Here is a 21,736-nt window from a genome sequence, read left to right on the forward strand (position 1 = left end):
GTCCTTGGCCGAGTACCCACGTGCACCTGCGTTCCCCGGGCGGCCCCCCCCCCCACTAACCCCTGCTCACCAGGCTCGGCCCCCCCACACTAACACTGCCCCCCCCCGAGGGCCCCCTGCCTCCACCCGCAGCGGCTCGGTCCATGCCCTGCCCCAGCCGGGACGTGGCTCAGTGAGGCCTCTCCTGCAGGAAATCGTGACCATTGTGGTGTTCGGTGTGGAGTACTTTGTGCGGATCTGGGCGGCAGGCTGCTGCTGTCGGTACCGTGGCTGGCGGGGGCGGCTCAAGTTTGCCCGGAAGCCCTTCTGTGTGATAGGTGAGGCCGGAGTGGGTGCAGGCCGGCTGCCAGCTCGTGAGAGAGCCGAGTGTGCATGCTGGCCCGGAGGCAGGCGGAGACTGCGGACTGGCTGCTTCCGGAAGTTTCTTCCACCTGCCCTCTTGGCGTCCGCGCCTGTGGTGAACACGGCCTGAGTGGCGGCAGGAGGGGAGAGGGGGCGGGACAGCTGCTGCCCAGGGCAGCGCTGGCAGGGTGGACAGTAGTGCTGTTCCCTTGCTGGCCCTTTGCATGTGCCTCCCGTCCGTCTGTCCATCATCCTGGGGGCCCCTTCGCCTGCAGCCAGAAATGGAGGTGCAGGGGGCCAGCCCTGCCTTGAGCCCCGCCGTCTCCCGCAGACATCATGGTGCTCATTGCCTCCATCGCCGTGCTGGCCGCTGGCTCCCAGGGCAACGTCTTCGCCACGTCGGCGCTCCGGAGCCTGCGGTTCCTACAGATCCTGCGCATGATCCGCATGGACCGGCGTGGTGGCACCTGGAAGCTGCTGGGCTCCGTGGTCTATGCCCACAGCAAGGTGAGCAATGCCGCGTGGGTCCCAGGCCCTGCTGGATGGGGTCCGGGTCAGGGCACACGGGAACCAGCCCCCGCCTCTGCTTTCCTGGCGACTTCCCGTAAGCTGCGCGTCCCGCCCGGCTCCGTCCAGAGCAGCTGCTCTGCGGTCGGTGGGGGCGTGGGGTTGGTACCTCCAGACACCTGCCCCTGCAGGCTGGGCTCCAGGTGGCCGTGTGAGGGGCCTGCAGCCCTGCGCCCCAACAGGAGCCTGGCGATCCTCCGTGTCTGAGCCCTGAGCTGGGGGCTTGGTTGGTGGACAGGGCGGGTGTCGGTCCCCAAAGTGCTGAGATGCTGGCCCCCCAACCCCCTCCAGGAGCCTCCTCCACGCTCAGGGAGGTTGTCCCAAGTCTGCAGCCTGGATGCTTGTTGATTGCTGGGGGAGTGCTCCAAGCCTGGGGGACAGGGTGTGCTGGGCTTCTGCGTGGGGGGTGCCCAGGTCCAGGGACCACCCAGTGCTGGGACTAGAAAACCAGGTGCCCGCCCCCTCCCCACCCCGTGCCCAGGGCCACGCAGCCCAGCAGGTGCTGGCCTGGGCGGCTTGGGGGCCCTGTGGGGACACAGCCCTTCAGACGCCGAGCCTACAGCTCGCCTGCCCAGGGTGGTGGGCCCTCCGTGCTGCCAGGGATGGGTTGAGCAGGACGCTGCCTGCTGGGGCCGGGCGGCTGTGACGTGAGCCTTTCTTTTAGGAGCTGGTGACTGCCTGGTACATCGGTTTCCTGTGCCTCATTCTGGCCTCCTTCCTGGTGTACTTGGCTGAGAAGGGGGAGAATGACCACTTTGACACCTATGCTGATGCCCTCTGGTGGGGCCTGGTGAGTCCTGGCCGATGGGGTCACCGTCCTTCCCTGGCGGCCCTCCTCCTGCCCACTGTCTGCACCGCCCCCCCCAGGATGTGCCCTCTGCCCCCTGGGCATGGACCGCAGACAGGAGGGCTCTCTCCGGCCGGAGGTGTCTCTCTGGGGCCACCTCCTGGCCAGTTGTGAGCAGGATGCCCAGGCTGGGCGGCGGTGGGAGGGCACGGCTGGCGTACAGGTGGACAGAGGCCCAGCCCGCAGGGAGCCTGTGCCTGGCTCTGGCTGGCCATCACCTTCCTTCCTTGTCGGCCGCCTGTGTGTGAGACCCCTCTGCTGGAGGGGAGGAGGAGGCAGGAGGGACAGTTTGAAAAACGGACACCGGAGCCCCTGGCTCTCCTGGGCTCCACCTTCCAGGCTGCCCCACCCAGGGAGGTCTGGAGCCTTTGGACCCACAGCGCCTGCTCACGGCCGCCCAACTCCCAGGCTCCTGGACGGCCCCTCTCCTGTCACCTGCCTCTTCCTGGGCCACCCTGAGTGGGGACAGCCCCGCGTCTTTGGAGTGTGCCTTGTGGGGACCAGGCTGAGCCCTGCGGGCTTCACCCCTATTAGCTGGACGGAGCCTGGCCCAGCTTCTCCCGGCCCGTGTCCACAGGTGTCCCCAGGCAGGGCGCTGGGGGCCCCTCCTTTGTGGGGCTCTTCCTGAGGGAGCTGAGCACTTGGCCCGGGGGTGCATGCAGGGTCGTATGGGTCCACTGTCTCCTGGGACTCTAGACCCCTTCCCACAGATGCTGGCTGTGTGGCCTTCGGCAGATACTTCACATCTAATGGGGAGAAGGAATGTGTAGCTTTTCCCTGCATTTAAGTGAGAATGCAGTTTATTTGTAATTATTGTATTGATTGCCGGGAGGCCTGGAATCTGTCCCCTGATCCAGCCATGCAGGAAGCAGCGGAGGCGGGCCCTGGGCCAGTGGCTGGTGACGCGGCCTGTCCCGCCCCCGGCCTTGTGCAGGGACCAGTCCTCCCATCTTTGAGAATTGAATCGAAACTCTTCTTTGAGTGTTTGACCGAAGTCGTGCTTGCATAGATGTAAACATGATGAATAAACAGCGGTATCAGTGAACGTGCAGCCCCTTCCTGCCTGTGGGGAGGCTTTTCTTGGGGGTTTCCTTCCGTATTCCCAAATAACATGCTTATGCTGCTGTTTCCCGATTGAAGCGTTAGACCTGAATTATCCACTTGGTGCTGTGATAGAGTGAGGTTCGGCCCCTCTGCTGTCCTCGTCCTTCTAGGAAGACATCCTGCCTGAGCCCCCTGCACAGCTATGGGGGGCCCTGGCCGGTGTCGGGGGGGGTCCCCGCACCCGCGTGCCTCCCAGGCCCGCCCCAGTCTGCTCTCACTTTGGAGGAGCAGGCCGATGGCTCTGAGACCTGTGTGTCTGTGGAAGTCCCACTTCCCTGCACCCTGGCTGCTGGGGGCCACGGAGGGTGCGTGGCCGTTCCCTGCGGGCACTTCAGGGACCCACTGCCATGCGCTTCTGGAATGGGGCCCTCAGGGAGGGGTCCTCCTGTGCACGTGCTTTTGCCACCTGGACCCCCGAGCCAGTCCGTCCCCCTCCCTCCGGGCCTGACGACACCAGCACGGACCTCAGGACCTTGGGACGTGTGCTCTGGCCCCTCTCAATTCCCTCATGTGTTTGTCTAGCTCCTAGGAGACCTCCCCAACCTTACGGCTCCGCCAGTTTGATTTTCATTTCATTTTCAAAATTCCTTTGTTTTATGGATAAGATTTCTTCTCTGTGTGGGAGGGTCTCGGTGTCTTTGAGAAGATCCACTCCCTGGAGGGCTTTCTGCAGGGCTTGGGTCCGCCCCCTGGCCGGTCCCACCCCTACCGGGATGTCCCCCATCTGCCCGTCGCCCTGCCGGTCCGTCCCCCTCCGGTCTGTCCCTCACCCCTGCCCTGCAGTGGAGGAGGGGCTCTCCGGGGCTGGGGTCTGGTAGTGCCTCCCTTCGGCTGGGGTCTCTCGCCCAGACTGCCGTCCCGTGAACTCTGGGTTTCTTCCCGCCTCCCGGCCCTGAGCCCCGTCCTCCAGGTCCTGCCCCTGCCCTTGGGGCTCCTTTCCATAACCTCAGCTGTGACCCAGCAGAGTTTTTGGAGGGAGTGGTGATTTGAAGTGTCTTTTGTCTTTAAAATACACTTAGTTTATACTGAAAACCTTGGTAATCGCACTTGGTGAAGTTCTGAGCAGGGGGGTTTTGTGGTGAGGAGTGGATCCCCTTCTGGCCCACGCCCACTCCCGGCAGCCCTTCCTCATTACTGGTGCCTTTCCAGAGCTTTCTGCGCAGGCCCGAATGGGGACAGTGCCCCGTTTCTCACTGTGTGCACACAGGCCCAGAAGTCCTTGCTGTGATTTATCCAGTGTTGTTTCCCAGACTCCATGGTGGGGGTTAGGTGGGCTCCACGCACTGGAGTGCGAGGGGCGGCCCCCAGGGGTGCTGACAGATTCCTGCCCCCCTCGGCAGGTCTGGTGGGAGCCACCTGGGGCTCGCCCCGTGGGCAGCGGGCCCTCCTGCGTGCCCGAGGCCCCTGTGCGTGAGCACCAGCCTCCCTGCTGTGCGCCAGGGAGGCCCGTCCTGCCCCCCGGATTGCGCTGGGGCAGCTGACACTCCAGCCGCACCCGGGGCGGGGGGGGCCCTTCCCGCACTTCTGGCCTCAGCTTCTAAGTCGCCCTCCGAAGGCCCCCATCCTGTCTCCGTCGTCTGTCCCCCGGCCCGGGGTTCCTGCTCAGCCCCATCCCTGCCCAGCTGCTGGTTCTTTCTGGGCTTCCTGGCCGCTCCCCGGCCTTGAGCCCAGAGCGGCCGCCTGCTCTCTCCGTGGAAAGCCGCTCAGCCTCCTTGCACCGTGGCTCTTCTGGCTCTGACGGGTGTGGAGTGGGAAGAGAGGCTCCTGGTGACCCCACACCCTGCCCTGGAATGTGGGGCAAGAGGGGGGATCCGGAGAGTTTGGGGATGGTTGTTGCAGGGATGAAGGGTGGGGGTGCGGACCCTGGCCTCACTGGGCCTCGTGTGGGTGGCGTGGGAAGGGTGGCCTCTGTGCCTGTCCAGCCTGTCCCGAGGGCAGCTCTTTGTGGAAGACTCCTGGGGGCTAGGACGAGCATCCGGGTCGGGGTCGTGGCCTCCGTGGTGGTCGCTGCCAGGCCTGGCTCAGTGACCGGCCTTGCCGTCCCACAGATCACCCTGACGACCATTGGTTACGGGGACAAGTACCCCCAGACCTGGAACGGCAGGCTCCTGGCCGCAACGTTCACTCTCATTGGTGTCTCCTTCTTTGCTCTTCCCGCGGTAAGTCCTGCTGCCCCTTCCTGCCTTTGGTGGGGGCCGCGTGCAGCCCCAGGCACCTGTCCACTTGGGGTCCATGGGACTGGAGCACTGCTCCCAGCAGGGTCCCCAGCACCCCAGGAGCTCGAGGTGGCAGGTCTGGTGCAAAGAGGCGCCCTTTCAGGGCTGCCCTGGCTAGGGGCTGGGGGCTTCCATGACGTGCCATGGGAGCACTCTGACCGTCCTCAAGCTGTGGCATCTGTCGGTCACTCTCGGGCCTCCCAGCCCTATGGGACTGGCCAGTAGGGTCCTTGTGGCCAAGAGCAGTGTTTTGCGGTGACATGGATCCCTTGTCAGGTCTCTAGGGGACCCTCACAGAAGGGGCGAGGGCTCTGTTAACTGTCACCCATAGCTGGGCAGGGCAGAGGGGTGGCTGGTGGGGGGACACTGCTCTCCCACATGGCTGCTCACCAAGAGCCTGGGCCTGCACCTGCTTCAGTGCGAACGAACGGTCAGGAAGGAGGATGATCTCTGGGTCTGGGTGTGTTCTGGGTGGGCACCGCCATGCTCCTGCAAGCCAGAGGTTTCCTTTACCCTAAATCCAAGTGTTCTCCCCCAGCTAGATCCCCACGTGATTCGGGACTGTGGAGGTGGGGAGGCAGAGCCCATGAGGCCCCCAGCGTGTACAAGTCAGGGTGGGAGTGGGGGGCTGTGGCCCTTGGCACATGGTCTGACTCTGATGACTCGCAGGGCATTTTGGGGTCTGGCTTTGCTCTGAAAGTTCAAGAGCAACATCGGCAGAAGCACTTTGAGAAGAGACGGAACCCCGCGGCGGGCCTGATCCAGGTGAGTCCAGGTGGGCCCCCCGGGACCAGGGGAGTTCCTGGCGGGCTCCTGCCCAATTTGGGAGCAGAGCCCTGGTGTCTCCCCTGTGTGGACGGGCCACAGCCCTTTGCAGGAGCACGGTGGGCAGGGACGTCAGGGCAGTGTGTTGGGAACAAGCGCAGACGCCTGAGGCCTGCAGCTGTGACAGCGCGGGCGGTGGCTGTTGTCCCGTGTGGGCCGGTGTGCTGGCTCAGCCACGCTGCGCACAGACCCCACTCAGGGAGCCACGCAGCCCATCCCACTGCCCGGGGCTCGGAGGCCCCTCGGGGTCCAGCTGTACTTCCTGAACCGGGGCGCCCGAGCAGCAGGCTGCCCGAGGGCCCCTCTCCAGAGCTGGGGAGCCGATGGATACGGCCCCGCCCTCCCACGTCTTTCCTTTTTAAAGATGGGGTCGTCCCCGGGGGCACCCTACTTCTCAGTTCTCAGGACCTGAATCAAAATCTTACATCAGCCAGGGGCATGCACCTGAAAGCAGCCGCCCAGCCGGGAGCATGTGGGTCTAAACGCTCCCCCCCTGCCCCCCCCCAGCCCTGCCCCCCGCCCTGGGGCACTCCTGGCGTGGCTGCTGGTGTCCAGGGAGGCAGAAGTGTGCCTGGTTCTGGAAGTGTGGTGGTTTGCTTTGACCTCTGACAGCCCCCAGAGGGTCAGCTCAGGGCTTTACCTGGAAACTGTCTCAGGGCTGGAGCGGCCCCCTGGGCACGCAGACGTTGGTAAAAGGTCACCGGTGGACAAATATCAAAGGAGTAGCAGCATGTTTTTGAAAAACTCATCTCTTGTTTCTTTATGTGATTTAAAAGACGAATGCACGAGGCAGCATTCACAGAGCCCCACTTCTGGCTCCCGGCGAATCGGCCGTGAATGCTAGCGGTCACAGCGCGGGGTGGGGGGCGGGCGGGGGTGGGGAGCAGAGCCTGTGAGCTGTTGCAGAGAGGCGGGTGCACATTCAGACTAGACTCCTGTGGGCGTGAGACGCCAGTCGTCATCTACAGGTGACATTCAGAAAACAGCTTTTAAAACTTCAGGAAAGGGCAAGAGAAAACCTGACCCCCCCCAGGGAGGCAGTGGGGGGAAGGCTCAGAAGCACACACAGCAGGAGGCCCGTCAGTAACCACGCTACATGGACGTGTTTTGAACCCTCCCAATTGAAAAGCAGAGGGGGAAGAACATTGAAAATCCCCCCGGCCGTATGCTGTCTGTGGGAGACTCACCCCGGGCCCCAGGACAGTGACAGGCTGAAAGCACAAGAAGAGAGGGAGATGTTGCCCAGGAACCGTGGCCTCCGGAGGGCCACGGTCTAGGCTGAGTCCGACCCTGTGGCGGGAGACAAAGAAGGTCAGGACACATTGACAGAAGAGTGGACCACAAGTAACAGTGACAACCACGTGCACACTAACACAGAACCCCAAAGTATATGCAGCAAAACCTGACAGAATTATGGGGTGAAACAGACATTGGTACGATAAGAGCTGGAGACGTGGGACGCCCCACTTGCATCCTGGATGGAAGAGCCCAGGAAGCGGAGGACCCGGTCCAGGAGCCAGCCACTCCTGCAGACATCCCCAGGACAGCCCAGCGCGCCCTGCCCAGAGCACAGGGAACATTCCCCAGGAGGGACCGTATTTGGGCCACAAAACAAGTCTCAAACCACGGTGCTGCAAACATCCAACGGGAAAGAATAGTCTCTTCCACAAATGGTGCTGGGACGACCAAATATCCAATTAAAAAAAAATAACGTTAGACTCTTACACAGAATTAACTTAAAATGGGTCAAAAACCTAAATATAAGAGCCAGACTGTAAAGTTCTTAGAAGAAAACAGGCGTAAATTTCCACGGCGTTGGTTTCTCAGACAGGAAACCTAAAGCACAAGCAAAAGAGAAAAAATAAACACATGGGACTTTATCAAAAATAAGTTTTTTGGGCACCTGGGTGGCTCAGACGGTTAAGCGTCTGCCTTCAGCTCAAGGTCATGATCCCAGGGTCCTGGGATCCAGCCCCACATTTCTCCCTCTCCCTCTGCCTGCCGCTCCCCCTGCTTGTATTCTCTCTCTCATAAAAAATAAAAAATCTTTTAAAAATAAAATTCAAAACCTTTGTGCTTCAAGGGACACTGTGAAGAAAGTGAAAAGCTAACCCACAGAATGGGAGAAAATATTTGCACATCATATTTCTGATAAGAGTCTAGTATCCAGAACACATGAGGACCTCCCACAACTCAGGAGCAAAAAAGACAAACCAATTTAGAAATGAATTTGAGCAGACATTTCTCCAAAGGAAACCTACGGATAGCTAATAAGCACGGGAGAAATGCTCCCCATCATTTGTCGTCAGGGAAATGCAAATCAGAACCATAACGAGCTGTCCTCACACCCCCTGGGGCGACTGAAATGAGAAATGTAGGAAAGAACTGGAGGGGATGCGGAGAAATTGGAACCCCGGTGCCTGGTCGCGGGGTGCAAGTGGCACAGAGAACGGTGGGGTGGTCCCTCGGGGGTCTGCATTACCTGAGGACCTGGCAACACCCCCCCCACGTACAGACCCCAAAGAACTGAAAACCGATGTTCAACCAAAACTTTTTCCACGATGTTTGCAGCGGCGCTATTTCCAGTGGGGGAAGGCGGAAAGTAGCCGCACGTCCTGTGCATGAACAAAATACGGTGTTCCGTACAGTTGAACATTCTTCGATCATGAAAAAGAGCCAACGGGTCTTGCAAAAATCTTGATACCGGTCACCACAGGCCGGGTGTTGTGTGGTCGTGTGGAGGGGGCACGTCCAGCGCAGAGGGCCGGACGCAGGTGGGCGCTGTGGACGCCCCGGCTGGCGGGGGAGGGCTGGCGGGGGCGGGGCTCCCGGAGACCAGCTGTGAGGGCAGCTGCGCAGCAGGGCGGAAGCGCACCTGTGCCTCGAGTCGCACACTTTGAAATGGCGCGCGCGCGTGTGTTTCACCACGAAGAGAAGAACCAGCCAGAGCGGAAGCGCAGGCCAGGCTGAGGACAGTCTGGGAGCCCAGCACAGGCTCCCTCCCTCACTGCGCACCCGCCACTGCCCGGGGTGGGGGGGGGCGGGGAGGAGCGAGGCGCCCCAGGGAGGAGCGGGGCGCGTGTCCCTGGCTCTGCCCCCCCGGCCTCGGTTCCTGGGGTCGCCCGTGTATATATCCAGTGTGGCGTCCTCCTGAGGGTTGGGGGAGCGGGAGTGACTCTGCCAGGACAGATCACAACCACCAGTGGCAGGTAAGGCAGGTCACGAAAGGCTCCATGCAGGCTGGCTGCAGTGGCGTGTGTCCGGCCTACAGAGGGTAAACTGAGGCTGGTGGGGGCTGGGCCTGGGGGGCATGTGCAGGGGCGGGGTGCTCAAGGAGGCGTCTGACCCTCACTGCTTCGCCTCTGCAGTCGGCCTGGAGGTTCTATGCCACCAATCTGTCCCGCACGGACCTGCACTCCACGTGGCAGTATTATGAGCGCACCGTGACCGTGCCCATGTACAGGTACCTGCAGCGGCCGGGCCCGCGTGCGCTGCATCGCCTGGGTTTCATTTTCTGTTTGTTCTGAAACCCCATTTTTTGTTGTTCATGGTTTTCATTGATTTTTCTTTTTTTTTTTAAACAATGTGTGTACTTTTCAAGGAGTTTTGTGTGTGATTTATTTCGCAGTATTAATTTTGTTCTTTGTTTTATAGCTCGTGGCTCTTATTTCTCACCTCCATCCACCCCTTTGCTTAGCTTCCTTGCTGTCGGTCGCATTGTGTTGTGAGCATTGCGAAGACAGGCCCTTCCCAGAGCTCCTGGAGGTAAATGCCGGCTGCTTCCTGCGGTAGCCCGCAGTGTGGAGCTGAGCCCCCGCAGGGCCGGCCCCAGAGTCTTGGAAGTGGAAGGGTAACCTTGGCCCTGTCCTTCAGCGAGGACTAGTGTGGGGGAAGGGCCACATCGAGGCTCCAGGGCCAGGAGGCCCCTGTCCGGGGCTGTAGCCCCCGCCTCCCAGCACAGAGCGTGTGGCCAGCCCCAGGGTATGTCTGTGCCAGGCTCTGGTCCAGAACAAGGTCTGAGGTGAGAGGGGCTGGGGACCCTCAGGGTGAACGCCGCCCTGCTGGCCTGCCCTCGCCTGGGGGGGAAGCTGAGCCCTGGGGCTTCCCAGCCCAAGGGAGTCCCTCACCTGCCCCAGAGGGCTCCACCCTAGGCTGGGCGGCCGCGCGGGGCGAGGCTCCAGGCTGGGCCAGCGTCCCCCTGAGGATCCCCAGTCAGCGGTGGCCAGGCAGGGGACGCGGCCCCCCCCAGCACCATCCCACCGGGCACTTTCTGGAGCCCCCCGCTGAGGGGCGCACACCTTCCCGGGGTGCTGAGGGCCCCCGCCTTCCCCGCCTGTGCCCCGCGCCTGAGCAGGGCCGACCCTCACGCTAATTTTCTTTGTTCTACTGTTTCCCCCACTTTCCTTGACCATTTGGTTCATTTTCTTTTTCTTATCCCGTTCTTTTAAAATTTCCGTTCTTTTCCCTTTGTGTGTGTGTGAAAACACTTGAAAGCTCGCAAACTCAAACCTACGGGGCCTCCAGGTAGGAGATGCATGGGACCGACCGCGTGTGTGGTGTGATTGTTCTCCGTCTGGGGCTGGGACAGGGCCGCCCCGGAGCCCCCCCCCGGGCCCCCTAGTCTGCAGAGCAGGACTGCCGGCCAGCACCCCTGCACCCGTGCCCCGCCTGTGTTCCCCATGCCGGCACAGGCACCGCCCTGCTCTCCCCATGGCCCCTGCCTGGAGCCCGGCTCCCTCTCCGACCGCCCCCGCCCCCGCCCCCGTCAGCTGCTTCCTCGGGCTGGATCCGTCTGTCCTACCTTGTCTTCGTTCCTTGTCCTGCTTCCTGCCTTGTCTCAGTTGCTGTGTCCCTCCCCTGCACCTCTGCCCCTGCCCGCAGGGCACAGAGCTGGTGGAGATGGGGCTTCCTCCGTCCCAGCTGGGGGAGGGCACCTGTTCCCAGCAGGCAGCTCGCCTCTGGTGCTGCTTGGGTTTTCCCTCTCTGGACCTGGGAGGACCGAGGGCCTGCGGTCCTTGTGTGCTGTCTGGGATCACTGTGTCTGCATAGGGCGGGGGAGGGGGGCGTGGCGCTCTCACTCCTGCTGCAGGGAGGAAAGGGGGTCACTTGCCCAGAGTGGGGGTGCTGAGCTGCAACAGGAAATCCTACTCCATGCACAGAGCAGCTCCTCTGTAGGCCCTTCCCTGAGGGATGGGTGCGGACCGTGCTGGGTGAGTGCATCCACACACAGGCCTGCAGAGCGAGGGTCCACCCTCTCCCTTGTACACAGAGCCAGGGGTCCCTGGGCAGAAGCTCTTGGCCTGTGGCGTCCTGCGTGGGAAGTGTTAGACCGCTAACCCTCTGTTCTCAGAAAGGAGGAGGGTGCTGAGCCCCACGGGCATCTCCACCCCAGCACCTGCCTTTTACTGGCGGCATACCCCAGAGGCCTTGCTCAGAGGAGTAGGCGGGTGGGGGGCAGCGTCCTCCCCTGTGTGCTGGCCCTGGGCTCCTGGGGCTCCAGGCTGCCTGGGCGGTGGGGGGGGTACCCTGCTTGAGGCTCCTCCTACCCTCCCTTGGTCCATCTTCTTCAGCCAGTCCCAGACCCTCCCCACCTTGGCCTGGGTGACTGGACTCTGAGCCGGCTGACTCCTGACCAGCCACTGCTCTGTCCTGTGGGGTGCCCCCCGACATGCCCCTTACTCCCGTCGGCACGTCCCCGAAGGGATGGGGACGGTGTGTGTGGCCCTCACATGTGGTGCACGCCCCTGCCGTGGCCCTGCCCGTCCGTGTTCCGTGCCCTGCTGCTGTGTGTCCAAGGCATGACATCCTATCTGCGTGTCCCTAACCTTGGACCTGTGTGTGTGGGGGGGGGCTGTCCGGGGTCTCTGCTGCAGGCCCGTGGGTGGGTGGTTGAGGGGGAGTGGGGAGGCCAGTATTGTCCCCGTGTCTAGCCCTGGGGCCTCTGCTGTGCCCGTGGTGTGAGCCAACCTGACTGCCCACACCTCCTGCTTAGCCTTGGCCCCTACGACTGGGTGGGCCCTGGAGGAGGAGGAGGGGCAGGGGGAGGGAAGAGCGAGCAGGAGGGAGAGGAGAGAGAGCTCACGGGACGCCCCTCCAGAGCCTGGTTCTGCTCCAGAGGGAGCTGAGCTGGACCAGACAGCAGGACCCATGGTGGGGGGCGGCACTGGCGTCAGGAAGCTGGGGGCGGCGGAGCAAAGCCGGAGACTAGGAGGCTGTCTGTCAGTGCCGTGGCTTCCCGTGGGGCAGCGAGCGATCCTTCAACCCTGGGGCTCCGGGGAGCCGCTGAGTGACCCGCGAAGGCAGGGTGGGCTCCAGCCTGGTCTGCCGGCGGAGGGAGAGCAGCAGGCGGAGACCTGCTAGCAGGGGAGGCTGGGCCCGTGCAGGGAAGTAGTGCTGCCCCTCACGCACCAAGGAGAGGCTCAGACACTGATGCTTGACCGGGGCCCACGGGCCTGGGCGTGTCAGGGGTCCCCAGGGTCAAGAAGGCTAGAGGACAGGGTTGGGGGCTTAGGCTGGGTGGGGGTCTTTGAGTGTGGTTTTAAAGGAGTGCGTGGGATCCCAAAGCTGAGGGTTTGAGCGGGGGGTCACAGAGAGGAGTTGTGGTTACAGAATAGATGAGTGTCACAGCGAGGTGAAGGTGTCACAGCAGGGTGAGAGTGTCACCGAGTGGGATGGGGGTCACAGTGGGGTCGGGATGACAGGGTGAGGGTGTCAGAGCGTGATGGGGGTGTCGTCCGGGTGGGGGCTGTGTCAGGGAGGAGCGACCAGGGCCTGGGGTCAAGTAGGAAAAGGGGGGTTTGCCCAACATGAGGTGAGAAGTGTCTGAGGGCAGAAAGTAGTGAGACCCTGAGTCAGGCAGAGGCTGGGCGAGGGATGGAGCTTGCCCCAGACGTTGGGACGGACTGGAGTCCCCCTGTGAGGCCCTGGTCCTGTGGCTGGAGGTGGGGGCTGCTGGGGGTCTCCCAGGAACCTCCCAGGGTTTATAGGTCCCCTGCCTTGGTGTCAAGGTGAGGACTTAATTACCCTCTCGGTTTCCATGGAAGTTCTGGCTGGAGCTGCCCAGGGGCCACCGTGGGAGGGTGCCTGGCCTGCAGGCAGGGGGCTGGACATGAGCTTGTCCTGGGTGGGTGTGACCTGGTCTGGGAGGAGGGGGCATGGAGCAGAGCTGGGCCAGCTTGCCAAAGATCCAGGGGCTTTTCCTCCAGCTGCCCAGGCAGCTCGTCTACATACCCAGAGTGGGCTTCTCTCTGCCCAGCAAAGCCCTTTTCTAGGACCCTGGCCCCTGCCCTGACTTTGGCAGAGGGCATGGCTTTGCAGAGAGGGGTGCTATTTGCAACTGTGCTGCCCCTTGGGGGTGTTTGGGGTGTTCAGGGATTGGAGAAGGAGAGGGGAGGGTAGAAGGCCCCACCCACCTGTCTTTCGGGACCTTCTGGACCCACTCCACGCCCTCCATGGACAGCCTGGGGGCATTCCTACCCCTCTGCCGTGCATGCTGGTCATGCCCACTGCCAGGGCCACGGCTCCTATGAAAGGCGCAGCCCAGATGGTGCAGATGGCCCCCAGGGCCACGGTTGCCAGGGAGCTCTCCCCTCCCTCTGCCTGGGACAGGCCACACCCATGCCCCCAGCATTACCGCTGCAGGCATCCATGTGTGAAGTGGACGCTGGTGAGAGCCGGGGTGCAGGTCCCCCAGGCCCCGGCGGGCAGAAGCTCACTGTGTCTCTTCTCGCCGCAGACTGATCCCACCCCTGAACCAGCTGGAGCTGCTGCGGAACCTCAAGAGTAAATCTGGGCTCACCTTCAGGTCAGCAGAGGGGCTCCTGGGCTGTGCTCGGTCCTCCTGGGGGGTCCTCGGGGAGGGGCAGGCAGCTACAGGATGCCCTGGGGTCTGGTGGTCTTGGTGGTTTTCCACTTCTGCTGACTCGGTGGAGGCTCGCATCCCCAGAGGGTGGCTGGTTTGGGGGCTGGATACGGGGGTAGAGTGCCAGCCCCCCATCTCCCCAGAGCATTGGGTGGACGTACCCACTATGGCGCTTGCTGGTCCTCCTGTAATCCCAAAATCTGTGACTCTGGAGCGTGGGGGGGCACAGAGCCAGGTGTGCGGGGGAGGAGGGCTCGCCCGGCGGGAGGGTGGACAGAGGGACGGCCGCCTGGGTCCCCATGTCCAGGGCAGCCCCCAGCGGTTTGCCGCCTCTGAAGAGCTGTCGGTGGGGTGGAGCCGCCGTGGGGGGTGAGTGGTGGCTCCCGCCTCTCCCCCTGAGATTTGTCCATGCCCTGGAACCTGCGAACGAAACCTTATTTGGAAAGTCTGTGCAGATGTTACTAAGTAAAGGATCTCCACACAAGATCATTCTGGATTAGCATGGGCCCTGAATCCAGTGATAAGTGTCCCTATAAGAGACAGCAAAGAGGGCCACACGAAGGGAGGCAGAGATGGGGCCATGTGGCCCCAAGCATGCTGAGGCCGGGGCCTGGGTCCCAGGGCCCCTGGGGGTGACTGGGGCGTTTGTTACCAAGTGGGGTTTCCCCTGGGCCTGACTTTGGGTACTGGGGACCTTTATTCCTACCACCTTCTCCCTGTTCAGATGGTGTGTCTGTCCTGTTGTGTTTTGGGGGCAGATCACTGGTTTTCTAGAGGCAACAGGTCCCCAGCTGGGGAGGACTTTTACCCCAGGAAGGATCACCCCCAGAGTCTCGCTCACACCCGGTTCAGATGACCAGGATGCTGGGATTCTGGACTCTGAGCCGCTGAGCTTTTGTTGAGATTTGGACACAGGGCTGATGCTGTCATGGGTTGAGACTTTGGGGTGTTGGGTGTAAGGGGGCATAGAATGTAGTGAATTGAATGGTGGCCCCCAAAAGATATGTCCATGCACTGGAACCGTGAATGGGACCTAATCTGGGGAAAGGGAAGGTTTGCAGATGTAGTTAAGGATCTTGAATTGTGGTCATCCTGGATTAGGGCGGCCCTATACCCAGTGACACCGTCCTGAAAAAGGAGAGGCCGTGTGACAAGGAAGCAGAGACCAGAGGGACTTGGCCACAAGCTCAGGGGTGCCTGAGACCCCAGGGGCTGGGAGAGGCAGGGGGACCCAACCCTCCAGCCCTGGAGGCCGGGAGGGGGTTGCTGCCGATCGACACCTGGATTTCTGACTTCTGTGGTCCCAGGAGACACAGGGGTGTGTGGCAAGCAGCCCTTGGCGGCTGAGCTCAGGGCGGCTGTGGGATGGGGCAGCACAGGGCTGGGGTTCCCACGGAGGCCTTTGTACACCGTGTCCCTGGACCGCATGGAAAGGGGAGCCCAGGAGGTTAGGGCCCGCCCTCAGGGACCCCAGCCCCAAGCAGGACGTCTGGGCACGCCCTCCTGCTGCCTCGGTTACACGGTGTTCTGCCAGTGGCATCAATACACCAGGTGCTCTGCAAAGGTTTCAGGCCCCGAAGAGCCCGCTTGGGGTACCCTGCAGTCGTCTCGGGGACCCACCGAGTGCAGTCCCAGCCTCCATCCTGTTCCTGTTCGTGATGAACGTTGCCAGTAGGTGTCATCAAGCCACGGGCAGGGTGGGCTGAGCGCGGGCCCAGGGCTGTGGCCATTCGCTCTCAGCGGGAGAACCATGCGGAAGAGAGTGATCCCGTGAAGCCCCCAGTGGGAAGAGCCAGAGCAGCTGTCCGTCCCGAACGCGGATTGTGGAAGCTGAACTCTGCTAGCGTTTCCGTCTGCACTCATTTCCTCCGTGAAACTTAGTTAATGTTGGTGATTCTCATTAAAGCCTGGGGCCGTAGCCACTTCCAGAATTCCCTCTCTCCTGCAGGCCTGCCTCCTCGGGCCCTCCAGGGGCTCTCGGGGTGCGTGGGCCTCAGGTGGGCTCCGGGTGGGGCCGTGGACCGTGGTGGGTGCCATGGGAGGTCCACTGGGCCCTTTGGGGCGTGGGGTCCGCCCGGCGGGCCTGCTGCTAACTGCTTTGTCGCTTCTGTTTAAAGGAAGGAGCCTCAGCCGGAGCCCTCTCCAAGGTCAGTGCCTGCTTGCCCCCTGCTGCCCAGGCACGTTGCCATGAGCCGTGCTGGTCCCTCCATGTCTGTGCGTGCCCACGTGTGGAACTGTGTGTCTGGACCCTGCCGGCCGCGCTGTGGGCCCTTAAATCACTTTGCCTGTGCTCAGCACCTTTGTCCCACTGCTCCAGGGTGGGGCAGCCGAGGGGCAGCCCCCCCCTGCCCGCCTGGCCTGGGGCCCTAAGGCAGCAGATCTGTGAACACCCCCACTCCGGGTCAGGGCCAGACTCTCAAGCCCTGTGTCCCACCTCTTTGGTGGAGATGGACCACCCCAGTTCTGTGTCTGCTGGCCCAGCCTTTGCAGGTGCATTAGCTGTCAGGCTAATTAGAGACAGGGGCCGTGTCTGCAGGCAGAGAAGGGCGGACAGCCATCTGCTGTTTCCCGGTATTCAAGGGAAAATCCCGGCTATTTCATGACTGTCAAGTCTGATGGACCCCAGCCCGTGTGTGTGTCACTGTGCTGAGTCCTCCGAGCCCGGGGTCCCCTTAGCACCCAGTCCCCCGACCCTGGGCCAGAGTCTGCCTGCCCTCCGTGAATGCCCTTCTGGACCGTAGGCGACTCAGCTGTCCACTCAGTTTGTGGAGCTGGAGTTAGGCTGAGCCCTACCCTCCTCCGTCCCCCGAGTGCCCCAAAGAGGACTGGCAGCCTATGTCTGGAACCAAGAAGAGTGGCCCCGCGTTTGCCCCGAACCGGCCAGAGGAGCAATGGGGACGAACCCTTCACAGTGGTTCAGAAACCTGCCAGGGGGCCCAGCTGCTTTCCCGGCTTAGAGAGCTCTGTGCTCATCTTCAGGGAGGAGTGGGAAACATGTGCCAGGCTCCGCCTGGAGTGCGGGGGACCCGGGGGCTGCCCGCACTTCCTCAGGCCCCCGGGCGCTTCTGTGAGCCCGCACCCTGAGCCCGGGGAGGCGGGCCGGCGGCTCTGCCCCGCCCACCGAGGCCCCCCGGCCTGATGCGGCTTCTCGTTGCCCCCCACGGCCCTCGTTTCAGCCTCTCTCTCTCTCTCTCTCTCCTGCCCTCCCCCCAATTTGGACACTCTTGCCTGCCCCCCCAAGTGCCTTTAATCTTGTCACTGCCCTTCTTGGGCCCCTTTCACGTCCGTCTGTCTTTGGGGAGGAGGTGGCTGACCCTGAAAGCAGGACTCAAGGTGAGGACACACGGGAGCCCTCCCCCGGGCTCTCCGGTACGTTCCGTGGCTCCCCTCTCCCTGCTTTCCGCACACCACTCCTCTGTCTCCTCCCCGTGTGTCCGTGTGTCCCTGCCTGCCCGTGACCCAGTGGCTTCCCCGACGACCAGACTGGCCTGGCCCTCCTCCTGGCGGACCCTGGGCTGAGGCCCCGGGATGCACACTTGTCTGCCGGGTGCGGGAGGGTGGCATTTCTTTCCCATTCCCCGGGGCAGCCGCAGACCCTCTCTCCGGCAGCCGGTGCATAGTAGGGATGCAGGAACTTGTTCTGCCACTGGGGCCCATGAGGGGGTGGGTCTGTCCCAGGGCTGCTGGGCAAGGGGACCCTGCTCTGGGAAGTGCTCATGGGGGTGTGCTCCCCCCGGCCCCCCTGCCCCCCGCCCCGTGGTGGGCGGGCGGTAGTGGCCAGGCCGCTGCCTGCCACCTGTACCCCAGGGTCCTGCTTGCGCTGACCGGTCTGGGCAGGTGGATGGGGTGGGCACAGGGACCCTCACTCAGCTGCCGAGAGACCCGCCTCCCGGTCTGGGCTCATGATGGGCGTGCGCCCCGGCTGTGTGGGGGTCCTTTGGCTGGGCAGGACCCACTGCGGCTCTGCTGGCGCCAGGCCAAGGCCGTCTGGGTCAGGGTCAGGGTGTGGGGGGGCAGGCCTCGGGGTCTCGGGCTGTGCTGCTCTGGGTGTGTCTCCGGCCTGCCCCCTGCCCCACCCCGTTCCTCCCCCTGTGCCTGGAGGAGAGCCCTGTCCTCCAGCTGCTTTGCCCCTGTGTCCGTGTGGGTCCCTCCGTCGAAGGCAGCAATGTGCTGTGTCCGAGTGCCTGTCTGTTCAGTCTGGTCTTGGGGAGTGTCTGTGGGCACCCTTCCACCCACGTCGTCCCCAGGCCCCCTGGGCTGGCCTGCCTGCCCCTCTCAGGGCTCTGCTGTCGGCTTCTGTGGGCAGGAAAACCCCCTGAGGTGGGGGTCCTTGCCCCCTCGAGCCCGCGGGGCCGTGCTCAGGGAGGCCGTGGGCACCGGCAGCCCAGCTCCCTCCAGCTCTGGTCAGGCTCTCTCGGTACACTGTCCCGTCCAGGGGCCCCTGGCCACGTGGGACGGTGTCAGTTTTCGCTAAGTACAGTTAGCCCTGCCTCAGGCTCTGAGACTCGGGGGGCGGGAACATTTCCCAGGGTGATTGGGCCTTGGGGGGCCCTGGGTTGTGCTTCTAGGCCCGTGTCTGCGCTGGGAGAGACAGCAAAGCTGGTTGGGGGGTTGGTCAAAGCTGGAGCCCTTCTAAGGTGTTGGAAGCAGAGACCATCCCCCCATCGTCCTCTTTCCCTGGACAGAGCCTCCAGGTGGTGGGGGTGGGGGGCCGTGTGCAGGCCTGCGGAGCCCTGGGGGGGAGAGCGTGAGGGTCCCCGTCTTCAGCTGTGGTGGGACTGTGGCTGACGTGAGGATGTGCCTTGGGAGAGAGCATTTGCCCCAAATTTGAGGGGCTTCTGTGAGCAGCCAGAGCTGCTGGGTGGTGGGGGGTTGGATCCTGGGGTTACTGAGTGACAGGGATGCTCACCCCCACGTGAGAGTGCTTGCTGATACAGCTGGACCCCAGGTCCCTCACCGGGAGGACCCTGCAGGAAGGAAGTCCTCCTTGGAGGGGATGGTGGCTTGTGGGGGGGAGCGTGGCCCTCACAGCCCCCCGGGGCCACACAGAGCTCTCTTAGAGGAGCCTGACCTGCTCACCCTGTGAAACTACCAGAGCGTGTCCTTTCTAGTGGCTGGTGAGGTCCTGCTGGGGTGCCGGCAGGTGCCACCAGCATTTACCTGTGTGGAGGCCGGGGAGGGGGGCCCAGAGGGGGGTTTTCCGGGGGGGGGGGGGGGAGGGTGTTGGCGCGTCTGGTTCCTCGGACCCACGGTGTGAGGGCAGCTATCTTGGCAACAGCTGTGGAGGTGGAGGGCGGGAGGGAGGCTCCAGGAAAACGAAAGGCTCTTGTGTGTTTAGTTTTGCTTAGAAAAGTGCTCGTGCTGGTGCAGAGACGGATCGCGGGCCTCCAGGGCAGGTGCTTGGGGAGTGTGGGCCCCTGGTGGGGCTTTTCCCGAGGAGCTGCCGGCAGGTGCGGCCTGGCCGGCCCAGGGCTTTGGCACCGAGCCCCAAGGGAACCGATGTCCTCAGTCCGCTTAGATCCACGCACCCCAAGGCCGCTTTCCTGAGCTTCCCTCCGGGGTAAACTGAGGCCACTTCCGATGGGCAGCTGGTGGGGCCTGGCGGAGCCTTGGTGACTGGTTTGTGACACCAGACTGCACGTTTTTCCTCCCTAAAATGTGTGCTTTCCGGAATCCTGCCCATCTACAACCAGCCTCTTGCAAAGTCTTGCCCATGTATTATTTTTTTGTTGGCATGAATATAGCAAAAAATAATACATCTTTAAAAAGACATGGCCCAAAACTCTGACTCTGGAAGGAAAAGGTATTTTTGGAGGAAAAAAAAAAACGGGATTTTTTTTTTTTCTCCAAAAATAGGGCACTGTTTTCTTTTCCAGGCCGGCGGGAGACTTTATGTGCAGCCCCCTCAGTGTCGTTGCTCAGATCCAAGTGCTGCTGGTGGACGCTGAGCCCAGAGCCGCCCTGCGGGTGGGCCCGTGCGTCCTGTCCGCCAGGACTAACTGTGCTCTCCTCATTTCCAGTAAAGGCAGACCGTGCAGAGAGTCCCTGTGTGGATGCTGCCCTGGACACTCTAGGTACCGCGGGCGTGTCGCACGCGCCGACCATTGCTGCACGGCTCCCCACCTCCCCCCTGCGCCAAACACTCTGCTTACTAGAGGTTCTAGATGAGCGAGGGCGAGGCTGGTGCCCCCTCCCCCGGCCCCCCAGGCCCCAATTCTGATTGGCAGCTCGGCCTCCGCGGCCCCTTGCCACAGAGCGCCAGGCCCCCCGTGATTCCAAACGGCCTCCGGCTGACCGTGGCGGCAGCACCAACATGCTTTTCTCCCCAAGCCAAACAATGCCCTGCTCCAAGCAGGAGGGGGGCCGGCCAGGGGCTCGGAAGCCCAGAATGGGCGCTGGTGGCTTCTGGGGTCCTCGTCGCTCTCTGGTGAGACCTTTCCCTGGGGCTCGCCAGTCTAGCACCTCTACTACGCACCCGAGGACGGCCACTCTGGCCCGGCCGCCTCACCCGCGGGAGGCAGCTCCGTCCTGTGTGTGCCGGGCTCCCCACGGTCCTGACACACCGGACACGCCACAAAGCCAGAGGCCCTCGGCTCCCCCTTCCCACCACAGGCCTGGTTTAGGGCGGACTGGAAACGGGACGGTAGAAAAGCCACCCCCACCCCAGCCCTCTGCACCGTGGGCTCCTTGTCCGCACCTCCACTCTCTCTGTCCGCGTCTGCTGTCGGGTGTGTGGAAGCGTCTGCCCTCTTGCTTGCTCTGGGCCCCGCCCACTCCCATCTCCCTCCTGCCTGCCTCCCTCCCTGACCAGTGCAGTGTGCAGCCCTGCCGCGTGTGGGCAGCTGTGTCCGCCTGTCCTGTGCATGTGGTTGGCGCCGGCCCCGGAAGCAATGGTGTTGAGCGGCGGGCGTGGGGAGGGGCTGTGCGGCAGGACCAGGGCCCCCGGGCGGCAGCATGCTTGTCCGTCTGCATCTGTGCATGCTCTGAGTCCTCTCCTGGAGCGGGGCTTGGAGGCCTGCCTCCCCCAACCTCTCCACGTTGCCTGTGTGTTCCCGGAGGTCGGCGCTTGGGGGAGACTTGCAGCCACAGGAGCGGAGACTTGGGGCCCCGGCAAAAGCTGTCCTGCTTGTACAGAGCTTGTGGGGCCACAGGCTGGTTCCTTGGTTCAGGGGCTGTGGTCAGGCTGCTTGGGGACCAGAAGGGCCCGAGGTGTCCACGGCCAGTCCAGGAGCCTGGGCCAAGCTCAGCCTTGCTGTGTGCAAGTCCCACGAATGTCACTCCGTCCTTTGCACTTGCCCTGGGCATCTGTGGTCCAGTGTGGGCAGGGCCGTTCTCCCTGTGGATGCTGGGTCCCTCACCGCTGAGCCGGGTCCCGGCTGTGCAGACCCAGGTGTGGCCGATGGCAGGCGGGGCCTCCCACTTGCCCCGTACCTGTACAGCCGGCCCCGGGTGTTTAGAGTTTCGCTGCAGGGTGGCAGGCGGGGGAGGAAAGGCTGGGGCTTGGCTTTCTCCCCCAGACCCTCTCGAACTTGCTCCCTGGTCCTGTGTGAACGCCAAAGTGCAGATGGCAGGAAAGTGCCCCTTTCACACACATGGTGGTCTCATCGAGGGCTCTTTCCCCTGCTGCAGGTGGCCAGAGCCCCATCCTTCGTGTTTGTTTGCTTCTGTCCTTGGCCTGTGAGGTTAGGGCAGCCTTTCCTGGACACCTGCGGGAGCAGGAGCTGCTTGGGCACCTGGCCGTGGGGCCAGTCTGGGTGGCCGGGGGCCGGGCGTCTGCAGGCTGAGCTGTGCTAGTTCAGGCATCCACACGGTGGCCTCCTCCGGCACAGCGCCCCTCCCCAGTCTGGGCCTTCCAGGGGCTGGGACAGCAAGGCCTTCCTGTGGCTCCGTCCTCGAGGCAGCTGCGTGGGGTCCAGCGCCTGGGGGCTTGGGGGGGCCATGGCTTCTGTGGTCTCCCTGGACCAGGTGTTGGTC

At 63.1% G+C, this 21,736-nt stretch overlaps 1 protein-coding gene across 19 annotated transcripts in view; it reads left to right on the forward strand.

Moving 5' to 3' along the window:
• The window catches only part of KCNQ2 (potassium voltage-gated channel subfamily Q member 2), a 53,066-nt gene that overhangs the window by 17,008 nt on the left and 14,322 nt on the right, over positions 1-21,736 (forward strand). For 8 of the 19 annotated variants that reach the window (XM_073888282.1, XM_073888285.1, XM_073888281.1 and 5 more), the window contains exons 3-11: positions 191-317; positions 674-849; positions 1,574-1,699; positions 4,909-5,019; positions 5,746-5,841; positions 9,270-9,364; positions 10,396-10,425; positions 13,637-13,705; positions 15,880-15,909. In XM_073888282.1, coding sequence (XP_073744383.1) covers positions 191-317; positions 674-849; positions 1,574-1,699; positions 4,909-5,019; positions 5,746-5,841; positions 9,270-9,364; positions 10,396-10,425; positions 13,637-13,705; positions 15,880-15,909 — 860 coding nt within the window. Of the gene's footprint in view, positions 1-190; positions 318-673; positions 850-1,573; positions 1,700-4,908; positions 5,020-5,745; positions 5,842-9,269; positions 9,365-10,395; positions 10,426-13,636; positions 13,706-15,879; positions 15,910-19,638; positions 19,837-21,736 lie in introns of all 19 variants that reach the window. The other 11 variants (XM_073888283.1, XM_073888287.1, XM_025865071.2 and 8 more) reach the window with 4 other exon arrangements.

This window comes from Callorhinus ursinus, unplaced genomic scaffold (assembly GCF_003265705.2).
Source record: "Callorhinus ursinus isolate GAN/ISIS: 27379988/994484 unplaced genomic scaffold, GSC_fseal_2.0 scaffold89, whole genome shotgun sequence".
Classification (NCBI taxonomy): domain Eukaryota; kingdom Metazoa; phylum Chordata; class Mammalia; order Carnivora; family Otariidae; genus Callorhinus; species Callorhinus ursinus.